We start from the raw sequence: 11,948 nt of genomic DNA on the forward strand, positions 1-11,948 counted from the left end.
TACATTTGAGCTGACTGCCTACCCACCATCTCTCTCTGTGGGGTCATGATGGGAGACACCGTTTCATGGGGTGTCGTGGAGCAGAGTACGTCCAAGCATATCCTGTTTCCCTGAGATTCTGATCACAGCCATGTTCCACTTATCAGGAGTCAGAGGGTACAGAGAGGATGGGGGTAGAGCTCAGATGTCTTTAGTATCAAAGCTGTGTCTGAATGCCTGGGGGGACAGCATCACACACCATCACATCATTAACCTTTGTAACGCATAGGAAATACTATAGACCTTGTTAGACACTACCTACATGGAAAGAGATAAATATAAAGAGGTAAATATATCCTAGTTATTAATATTCTGGTATTTTCTGATTGTGTGTGTGTGTGTGTGTGTGTGTGTGTGTGTGTGTGTGTGTGTGTGTGTGTGTGTGTGTGTGTGTGTGTGTGTGTGTGTGTGTGTGTGTGTGTGTGTGTGTGTGTGTGTGTATGTGTATGTCTGCTCTCATTCAGTTCTGATCACATGCCTGATTGCTTTTTGACATGACCCCATCAATCTTGACAATCACAAACATGACCTCGTCACTCTCTACCATTCATAAACAATCTCTGTTACCTCTGACCCCTGCTCCCAGGAAGTAGAAAGGTCTTGGCAGAAGAATCCTTCCTTCCTGGATTTTGAAACACAGAATCAAGTGCTGTTTCATTATCTCCATTTACACAGCCTGTGTTCAGCATGGGGGATTGTTGAGGGAGATGAGGTATGTGTTTGTGTGTGTGTTTATGTGCGTCCGTGCATGCGTGCATGTGTTTGCACTTGTGCATGGTCATTCGTCAATACATATGAAGGTGTCTGTCATCATGGCATGTAGAAATGACACAAGCTCCTAAGATAAATGCAGGGAATCATCCTGCAAATTTACTTCATTAACTTGTCAGTCATTCAGACAGTGTAATGGTTAATCTAGTCTATCAGCTACACACAACCATTACCCATGCTGTCTCACAGTGACTGGAGGGCATTCAATCTGGGTAAAACTGAAAAAGATGGGGGGAAACCCTGTTTCCACATGGCAAGGACATGGGAATCTCAGTCACACAGAAAGGTATTGACAGGATTTCACAGCAGCCAAAGCCACCTTATACCCACTACTGCCTGTGTGGTCTGGACTGGAGGCTCCACTGGCATCCTGAAAGATTTACACATTCTGTCAGAGTTTAATGACTTTCCTCTCTCTCCGTCTTTAAACAGGAAGGGAGGGGTCAAATAATCAAAAAGTTGTCCATCACTAAGCACAGCTTGATGTTTTCAACCAGCTCAATAGGTCCTAACATTTTATGAGAAAACAAGGGTGATGCTATATTTCACAGCCACTCAGTTTGACTGAACTTAGAAACGCTGTGCAACACTGTGAAATTGTTAGTTACATAATTACTTTAGATCTATCATTATCCGGCGCCGACAGAGATGGCCGCCTCGCTTCGCGTTCCTAGGAAACTATGCAGTTTTTTGTTTTTTTACGTGTTATTTCTTACATTAGTACCCCAGGTCATCTTAGGTTTCATTACATACAGTCGAGAAGAACTATTGAACATAAGAGCAGCGTCAACTCACCATCAGTACGACCAAGAATATGACTTTCGCGAAACGGATCCTGTGTTCTGCCTTTCACCCAGGACAACGGAATGGATCCCAGCCGGCGACCCAAAAAAACGACTTCGTAAAAGGGGGAAACGGAGCGGTCTTCTGGTCAGACTCCGGAGACGGGCACATCGTGCACCACTCCCTAGCATTCTTCTTGCCAATGTCCAGTCTCTTGACAACAAGGTTGATGAAATCCGAGCAAGGGTAGCATTCCAGAGGGACATCAGAGACTGTAACGTTCTTTGCTTCACGGAAACATGGCACACTGGAGAGACGCTATCGGAATCGGTGCAGCCAGCTGGTTTCTCCACGCATCGCGCAGACAGAAACAAACATCTTTCTGGTAAGAAGAGGGGCGGAGGCGTATGCTTCATGGTTAACGTAACATGGTGTGATCATAACAACATACAGGAACTCAAGTCCTTCTGTTCACCTGATTTAGAATTCCTCACAATCAAATGTCGACCGCATTATCTACCAAGGGAATACTCTTTTATAATCACAGCCGTATATATTCCTGCCCAAGCAGACACATCGATGGCTCTGAACGAACTTTATTTGACTCTTTGCAAACTGGAATCTGTTTATCCGGAGGCTGCATTCATTGTAGCTGGGGATTTTAACAAGGCAAATCTGAAAACAAGACTCCCTAAATTTTATCAGCAAATCGATTGCGCAACCAGGGCAGGAAAAACCTTGGATCACTGCTATTCTAACTTCCGCGACGCATATAAGGCCCTGCCCCGCCCTCCTTTCAGAAAAGCTAAACACGACTCCATTTTGTTGATCCCTGCCTACAGCGGTCTGTTCAACGCTGGTCCGACCAATCTGATTCCACACTCCAAGACTGCTTCCATCACGTGGACTGGGATATGTTTCGTATTGCGTCAGACAACAACATTGACGAATACGCTGATTCGGTGAGCGAGTTCATTAGAACGTGCGTTGAAGATGTCATTCCCATAGCAATGATTAAAACATTCCCAAACCAGAAACCGTGGATTGATGGCAGCATTCGCGTGAAACTGAAAGCCCGAACCACTGCTTTTAATCAGGGCAAGGTGACCGGAAACATGACTGAATACAAACAGTGTAACTATTCACTCCGCAAGGTAATCAAACAAGCTAAGCGTCAGTATAGAGACAAACTAGAATCTCAATTCAACGGCTCAGACACAAGAGGTATGTGGCAGGGTCTACAGTCAATCACGGATTACAAAAAGAAAACCAGCCCAGTCACGGACCAGGATGTCTTGCTCCCAGGCTGACTAAATAAAAAAATTGTCCGCTTTGAGGACAATACAGTGCCACTGACACGGCCCGCAACTAAAACATGCAGACTCTCCTTCACTGCAGCCGACGTGAGGAAAACATTTAAACGTGTCAACCCTCGCAAGGCTGCAGGCCCAGACGGCATCCCCAGCCGCGCCCTCAGAGCATGCGCAGACCAGCTGGCTGGTGTGTTTACGGACATATTCAATTAATCACTATCCCAGTCTGTTGTTCCCACATGCTTCAAGAGGGCCACCATTGTTCCTGTTCCCAAGAAAGCTAAGGTAACTGAGCTAAACGACTACCGCCCCGTAGCACTCACTTCCGTCTTCATGAAGTGCTTTGAGAGACTAGTCAAGGAACATATCACCTCCACCCTACCTGACACCCTAGACCCACTCCAATTTGCTTACCGCCCAAATAGGTCCACAGACGATGCAATCTCAACCACACTGCACACTGCCCTAACCCATCTGGACAAGAGTAATACCTATGTGAGAATGCTGTTCATCGACTACAGCTCGGCATTTAACACCATAGTGCCCTCCAAGCTCGTCATCAAGCTCGAGACCCTGGGTCTCGACCCCGCCCTGTGCAACTGGGTACTGGACTTCCTGACGGGCCGCCCCCAGGTGGTGAGGGTAGGCAACAACATTTCCACCCCGCTGATCCTCAACACTGGGGCCCCACAAGGGTGCCCTCTCCTGTACTCCCTGTTCACCCACGACTGCGTGGCCACGCATGCCTCCAACTCAATCATCAAGTTTGAGGACGACACAACAGTGGTAGGCTTGATTACCAACAACGACGAGACGGCCTACAGGGAGGAGGTGAGGGCCCTCGGAGTGTGGTGTCAGGAAAATAACCTCACACTCAACGTCAATAAAACTAAGGAGATGATTGTGGACTTCAGGAAACAGCAGAGGCAACACCCCCCTATCCACATTGATGGAACAGTAGTGGAGAGGGTAGTAAGTTTTAAGTTCCTCGGCGTACACATCACAGACAAGCTGAATTGGTCCACCCACACAGACAGCATCGTGAAGAATGCGCAGCAGCGCCTCTTCAACCTCAGGAGGCTGAAGAAATTCGGCTTGTCACCAAAAGCACTCACAAACTTCTACAGATGCACAATCGAGAGCATCCTGTCGGGCTGTATCAGCGCCTGGTACGGCAACTGCTCCGCCCACAACCGTAAGGCTCTCCAGTGGGTAGTGAGGTCTGCACAACGCATCACCGGGGGCAAACTACCTGACCTCCAGGACACCTACACCACCCGATGTCACAGGAAGGCCATAAAGATCATCAAGGACAACAACCACCCGAGCCACTGCCTGTTCACCCCGCTATCATCCAGAAGGCGAGGTCAGTACAGGTGCATCAAAGCTGGGACCGAGAGACTGAAAAACAGCTTCTATCTCAAGGCCATCAGACTGTTAAACAGCCACCACTAACATTGAGTGGCTGCTGCCAACACACTGACTCAACTCCAGCCACTTTAATAATGGGAATTGATGGGAAATGATGTAAAATATATCACTAGCCACTTTAAACAATGCTACCTAATATAATGTTTACATACCCTACATTATTCATCTCATATGTATATGTATATACTGTACTCTATATCATCTACTGCATCTTTATGTAATACATGTATCACTAGCCACTTTAACTATGCCACTTTGTTTACATACTCATCTCATATGTATATACTACACTCAATACCATCTACTGTATCTTGCCTATGCCGCTCTGTACCATCACTCACTCATATATCTTTATGTACATATTCTTTATCCCCTTACACTTGTGTCTATAAGGTAGTAGTTTTGGAATTGTTAGCTAGATTACTTGTTGGTTATTACTGCATTGTCGGAACTAGAAGCACAAGCATTTCGCTACACTCGCATTAACATCTGCTAACCATGTGTTTGTGACAAATAAAATTGGATTTGATTTAATTTCAATCTTATTGAAAGAAGCACCACTGGAACAACTTGCAACCAATGTACAGCTGTGTTGAATTATGTAACTTAGTAACTACCATTACAACCATATAATTTATCATTGAATACCAAATACCATATATAGCTGAGGACCTCTACACAAACTAAGACCAACATGAGGAATTCATTGGGTAAGGGTTGGTGATTATCCAATAACTGAAGCTTGTTTGTCATATTGCATGATAACTATTTTGGAGGGAAATCACTGTATATGCCATTTGCATCATAATGTCCGAGCAAATATTGTTTTAACCCTTACAGAGTTACCCTTACAGAGTTACCCTTACAGAAGGTAAATATTGTTTTAACCCTTACAGAGTTACCCTTACAGAAGGTAAATATTATGTTAACCATTACAGAGTTCCCCTTACAGAAGGTAAATATTGTTTTAACCCTTAGAGAGTTACCCTTACAGAGTTCCCCTTACAGAGGGTAAATATTATGTTAACCATTACAGAGTTCCCCTTACAGAAGGTAAATATTGTTTTAACCCTTACAGAGTTCCCCTTACAGAGTTACCCTTACAGAGTTCCCCTTACAGAGTTACCCTTACAGAGGGTAAATATTGTGTTAACCCTTACATATCCCTCTAGTGGTGTGGGGGCTGTGCTTTGGCAAAGTGGGTGGGGTTATATCCTTCCTGTTTGGCCCTGTCCGGGGGTGTCCTCGGATGGGTCCACAGTGTCTCCTGACCCCTCCTGTCTCAGCCTCCAGTATTTATGCTGCAGTAGTTTATGTGTCGGGGGGCTAGGGTCAGTTTGTTATATCTGGAGTACTTCTCCTGTCCTATTCGGTGTCCTGTGTGAATCTAAGTGTGCATTCTCTAATTCTCTCCTTCTCTCTTTTCTTTCTCTCTCTCGGAGGACCTGAGCCCTAGGACCATGCCCCAGGATTACCTGACATGATGACTCCTTGCTGTCCCCAGTTCACCTGGCCGTGCTGCTGCTCCAGTTTCAACTGTTCTGCCTTCTTATTATTCGACCATGCTGGTCATTTATGAACATTTGAACATCTTGGCCATGTTCTGTTATAATCTCCACCCGGCACAGCCAGAAGAGGACTGGCCACCACACATAGACTGGTTCCTCTCTAGGTTTATTCCTAGGTTTTGGCCTTTCTAGGGAGTTTTTCCTAGCCACCGTGCTTCTACACCTGCATTGCTTGCTGTTTGGGGTTTTAGGCTGGGTTTCTGTACAGCACTTTGAGATATCAGCTGATGTACGAAGGGCTATATAAATAAATTTGATTTGGTTTGATTTACAGAGTTACCCTTACAGAGGGTAAATATTATGTTAACCCTTACAGAGTTACCCTTACAGAGGGTAAATATTGTTTTAACCCTTACAGAGTTACCCTTACAGAGTTACCCTTACAGAGTTCCCCTTACAGAGGGTAAATATTGTTTTAACCCTTACAGAGTTACCCTTACAGAGTTACCCTTACAGAGGGTAAATATTGTTTTAACCCTTACAGAGTTACCCTTACAGAGTTCCCCTTACAGAGTTACCCTTACAGAGGGTAAATATTATGTTAATCCTTACAGAGTTACCCTTACAAAGGGTAAATATTATGTTAATCCTTACAGAGTTCCCCTTACAGAGGGTAAATATTGTTTTAACCCTTACAGAGTTACCCTTACAGAGTTACCCTTACAGAGTTACCCTTACAGAGGGTAAATATTGTTTTAACCCTTACAGAGTTACCCTTACAGAGTTACCCTTACAGAGGGTAAATATTGTTTTAACCCTTACAGAGTTACCCTTACAGAGTTACCCTTACAGAGGGTAAATATTGTTTTAACCCTTACAGAGTTACCCTTACAGAGTTACCCTTACAGAGTTACCCTTACAGAGGGTAAATATTGTTTTAACCCTTACAGAGTTACCCTTACAAAGGGTAAATATTGTTTTAACTTGTATAGCAGTGTTTTTCAAAGGAGCCTAAGTAATCTCTGATCGTGGTTACCGGAAGATTCACATCCCCTTTGTTTTCAGAGCTATTAACCCTTTCTTAACCTTGTCCTTACAATACATCTCCAGTTTAGAAACTCTACAAAGACAAACAAACACAGATGGGTTTTGAGTATCAAGTAAACACAGTTCAAACGGATTGTTTTGGTTCTGGAACCTATAAAATGTATGGATTGTTTGGTTGTGGTCTCATGACATAGGATGCTACAGTATAGAGCTTAGAGCTGTTCCTCTTTGACTTCATCATATCTGTACAATCAAGCCAAGGCCCCTGGTAGCGAGGTACAGAAATACTGTAGATTTGAGTTTATTTAGGTTTATTTTATCAACCACATCCTCGTTCTTATGACCACCTCATCTGTGCAGGTTCCCAGTAGTCTATTTTTGACAGAATGGGGATGTGGGTGAGGATAAGGGGTATCTGTGGGAGAGAAAGGTGGAGGATATATGGAAGCCCATGTGGTCTGGGCCATCGCTAAGGTCTACTGACTGTTAACGTTCCACATATGAATTCCTCTCTTTCTGAACCAGAATGTGTGTTATTCTAGAGCTGCTTTTGTTCCACACAGAAACCTCTCCCCTCTCCTTCAGGTTGTTTTTACAGGGTGGTCATGTTTGTCTTTTCTGATTTCCACAAGTAGAAAGGTCTGTTAGTGTTTCTGGTCCTGGTCTGTGATTGGTGGATCTCTGGGTGTCCTGGGCAGGTCATGAAAGGGCTCCATCTCTCCAGGGATCGGTGAGGGTGGGGGAGGACTGGGGTGAGGGCAGGGGGAGGGTGAACAAGTGTGGGTAAGGTGTTTCGGGTAATTGGCAAATCTCATGTAAGCTGCTTCTGTTTTTGTTCAGTCTCTGTAAACCTGCTCCATTTACCTCCTTCCCCAAATCTTAGGAAAATAGTAGAGAAACAATTGTCATAATTCAACTTAAACTCTGGTGTGGATCCAGGCTTAGCTCTCATTTAAAACTTGTATTTTATCTAAAAAGTTGTTCCTGAAAACGCATTTCTGGATTGTTCCTGGAATGTGTCTCAATACCAACAACTGTGACGTGGACAAGTTAGTTCAGATTTCTATCACATCAACAGTGTAAGCAAAACAATTTTATTAGTGCACACTGAATAAGTGCTATGGTAACCATATATCTTTCTTGGAGCTCGTTTTCATGCAGGTATACATTCTTGTCTGACCCCAGTGTAAGACACTATAGTCTCTAACACAGGGCTCTCCAACCCTGTTCCTGGAGAGCTACCCTCCTGTAGGTTTTTGCTCCAATCCCAGTTGTAACTGACCTGATTCAGTTTATCAACTAGATAATTATTAGAATTAGGTGTACTAGATTAGGGTTGGAGCAAAAACCTACAGGACAATGGCTCTCCAGGAACAGGGTTGGAGAACCCTGTGGAGAGCACTGCTCTAACTCATTCCTGGGTGTGTGTTTCCAGGCAGTGTGAGGTAACCATGGTTAGCGCTGGGTTCATACCCAGGCCTGTAAATAAAGTCAGGATTAGATCAGACACAATGGTCCTTTCACACTGGATTCAGATTGACCCTCAAAACAAACGTCTGGATTACTGTCTTTCCACATGTTGGAATGTCATTTATGTAAGCATGTCCATATATGGAGTTCATTTTACATGGATTATGAGCTGTGTTCTGTGTACCAGCTTGTATTCATTTCGCCATTTGTATTTGATTTCAATTGTGTTCAATTGGATAGGCCTTTTAAAGAACACTTGACAGAGGCATTTGAGGTCATACTCTTATGATCCCCACCAGTGAAATGTGCCAGACAGCCCATTCTCCTACGGAATAAGTCGGGAGGTGCCGATTCTGCAGATACCAGATTACGTTTGGATTTGGAGAAATATGGACGCTATGTCATCCACTAGGGACAATGTGAGCACCTATTACCTTCTAGCAGGCTGGCGGCTTGCTGGGGTGTTGTGGATGGGGGATGGTCGTGAAAGCCGTAGACTCCAGCTCTGAAAGTTGTGTGTTCAATCCTAGTGCTAGACACTCTTTTTTTGTTTTAAGCCTTTCCCAAGCCTTAACCCTAACCTGAACCATTCGGAATGAATGCCTAAACATACCTTTTAGTTTCAATTTTACGTAGTATGACAGACAACTAAGATACAGTACCAAATGGCATAATTAAAGCATCAAGCCATGACTTCCTTCTGTGACAGTTAAAACATGGCAACTCCCCGCGATGGCGTAATACTGTTACTGCAGTTACGCCATGTGTTGGCCTTTTATTTGGAGATTGGGTTGCAGATTGTGTGTGTGTCTGTGTGTGTGTGTGTGTGTGTGTGTTAGAGGTTGACATGGGAATAGGACCCACATGGGTCTTGTGGGTGGTTCAGGATTTCGTCAGGAATGGGAGTCAAGTTCTAGAGTCAGGACGGGACAGGATCGACACTCCACAGAAACAGGCAGTACAGGAATAGTTATAAACAGAGTGTTTTTGGGGGTGGGGGGTTAGAAATATGTAATGTATGGAGGATTTCATTAAAGAAACTGTGTGTAGGCCATTTCCACCCCCCGCTGGCTCACTGTCACTCCACACTCCAGTTGCAGCCAGTCACTACTTAGCTACGAGCAGCTAATGGAGCAAATTATTTCTGACTTCTGCACGTAAAAACTAGCACGGGACAGAATGGGAGGGAATTTTATTGGGACGGTACAGGAAAGTTATTTGGTTTTAGAAATGTTGCGGAATCAGGACAGTACGGGGAAAACAATTTCAAGACAGGACGGGACAGCAATGAATTTTCACTCCCATGTCAACCTGTATTGTGTGTGTGTGTGTGTGTGTGTGTGTGTGTGTGTGTGTGTGTGTGTGTGTGTGTGTGTGTGTAGTCTCATGTTGCTGCAGGCGTCCTTGTTTTTCCCTTGGGAGTAGCAGTGTGTGTACAGTATGTCTGGGTAACTGATATTCCATTCTCAACAGTTTGGTGCCACACTTCATTGACCTTTAGCCTTTTAATCAGTTTTCCAATTGGTCACATGTACTAATTCTACACAGCAACACAGCTGAACATCTCTCTATAACTTATGCTGGAAAGTACAGTAATAGATGGAAAGATTATTAGCTAGCTAGATAATTAGCTATACAGGCAGACACACATACTTATCTGGATTCATTGCTATTGTAAAGTCAGTGGCTTCTCTGTGCTGTATTGTGTGTCGTGTATCTGAGTGTGTTGTTGGCCTTTAGATGTTGGCACAGTGACTAAGATAGCCATGAAGAAACCTCCCCACCAGGCCGAGATTAGAGCCTCAGATGCCTCCATCTGTCCCCCTGTCTCTACCATGCTTCTGCCCAGCCAGGGACAGCCTCGGGTGGGCCACGTAGATGGGCTGGGGCCCTGGAGGTCTGGACGACCAGAGTGGAGAGGCATGGGGGCAGAGAGGCAGTGGGCATAGAGGAGGCCATGGGGTGGGCTGGGAGCACTCAATGACTTTTGACTCTGTCAGTTAAGCTGTCTTCAAACTTTTGAAACAGAGAGTGAGAGAGAAAGAACACATAGGATACACTGAACAGAAAAAAAGAGAGAAAGGAAATTCAGGGAAGAGAGAGCGAGTGGTATTGATCAGTGAGGTATATATTTCCAGTCGTAGTGGAACACATGGAGAGTGGTGAGAGGTATCAGAGGGATCAGATGTTGGATGGAAGAAGAGGGGAAAGGAAGAGCAGAAAAGAGAAGAGGAGTGGAGGATTAGTATGGTTCAACAGCGTTGTAGCATGTGTCTGGAAACCTCTGCAGAGGTGCTGTCAGATCATATCACTGAATATTTGCCAGCTCTGTCGTTCCCTATCTCTGTCCTCATCTCTCTATCCCTCTCATTCTCTGTCTCTCCTTATCTCGTCCCCATCTCTCTATCCCTCTCATTCTCTGTCTCTCTTTCTGTCTCTCTCCCTATCTCCGTCCCCATCTCTCTATCCTTCTCATTCTCTGTCTCTCCCTATCTCCGTCCCCATCTCTCTATCCCTCTCATTCTCTGTCTCTCTTTCTGTCTGTCTCTCCCTATCTCCGTCCCCATCTCTCTATCCTTCTCATTCTCTGTCTCTCCCTATCTCCATCCCCTTCTCTCTATCCCTCTCATCCTCTGTCTCTCTTTCTGTCAGTCTTTCCCTATCTCCGTCCCCATCTCTCTATCCTTCTCATTCTCTGTCTCTCCCTATCTCCGTCCCCATCTATCTATCCCTCTCATTCTCTGTCTCTCTGTCTATCTATCTCTCCCTATCTCCATCCCATCTCTCTATCCCTCTCATTCTCTGTTTCTCTGTCTGTCTCTCCTTCAGTCCGTCCATCCGTTTGTTTGCTCATCCGTCTCTCTCTCTCTCTCTCCCTCTCTTTCTAGCTCTTTTTCTGTTCATAAATTTTATTACAGTGTCTCTGCCCGGTCAAGTGGATATCCAAACTGCTACAGCTGTCATAGTGACAACCGGTCCTTTTAATCCTTTGATCTCAGACTGCTGGCCACTCACCAAGACCACACTCCCCTAAAATACTTAGGACACACACACACACACACACACACACACACACACACACACACACACATACTCCCCTGAAAACACTTAGGACAGTCTGTCTCTAGCCTACACACCTCCCTTGCTAATGTGTTAAATTTGAGACCTCTCCTGGCATGGACCAGCAGGCTGTGTGCTGATCATGTGATTTACACTTAAGATATATCCAGACCTTGAAGTAGAATGCGAAAACAAATATATACTCGTCACTTACAATGTTACTGCACAGAAATCAGTATTTTATGAGTGGAACTAGTCCTCAAGTTATTGAAGATTGTAGGTACCAGTTCAGTTAACCACCCCTCCAGACAGATCAGAACCGGGCCACCATGGTTGTTGTGTAAACAATGTGTTGTTGTTCTGCATGCTGAAACACATTGATCGGTTCTGTAGTTCCAAACAGTGCAGAGCTGAGGCAGTTTGATCTGGGCTTAATATTGGGTCAAGTCTGCTTGCATGGCAGACTGGGAGAGAATATTACACAAGTGTGGGACTATGACTGAACAACACATAGTGAACAACACCA

General features: G+C 44.7%; 1 protein-coding gene across 1 annotated transcript in view; it reads left to right on the forward strand.

Moving 5' to 3' along the window:
• Positions 1-10,311, forward strand: part of LOC109866957 (semaphorin-3D) — a 94,631-nt gene extending 84,320 nt beyond the window's left edge. The window contains exons 19-20 of the mRNA XM_031802198.1: positions 8,328-8,332; positions 10,103-10,311. Of these exons, the coding sequence (XP_031658058.1) occupies positions 8,328-8,332; positions 10,103-10,311 (214 nt within the window). The remainder of the gene's footprint in view (positions 1-8,327; positions 8,333-10,102) is intronic.
• The last annotated feature ends 1,637 nt before the right edge of the window (positions 10,312-11,948 follow it).

The sequence above is a fragment of the Oncorhynchus kisutch genome, linkage group LG22 (genome assembly GCF_002021735.2).
Source record: "Oncorhynchus kisutch isolate 150728-3 linkage group LG22, Okis_V2, whole genome shotgun sequence".
NCBI classification, from domain to species: domain Eukaryota; kingdom Metazoa; phylum Chordata; class Actinopteri; order Salmoniformes; family Salmonidae; genus Oncorhynchus; species Oncorhynchus kisutch.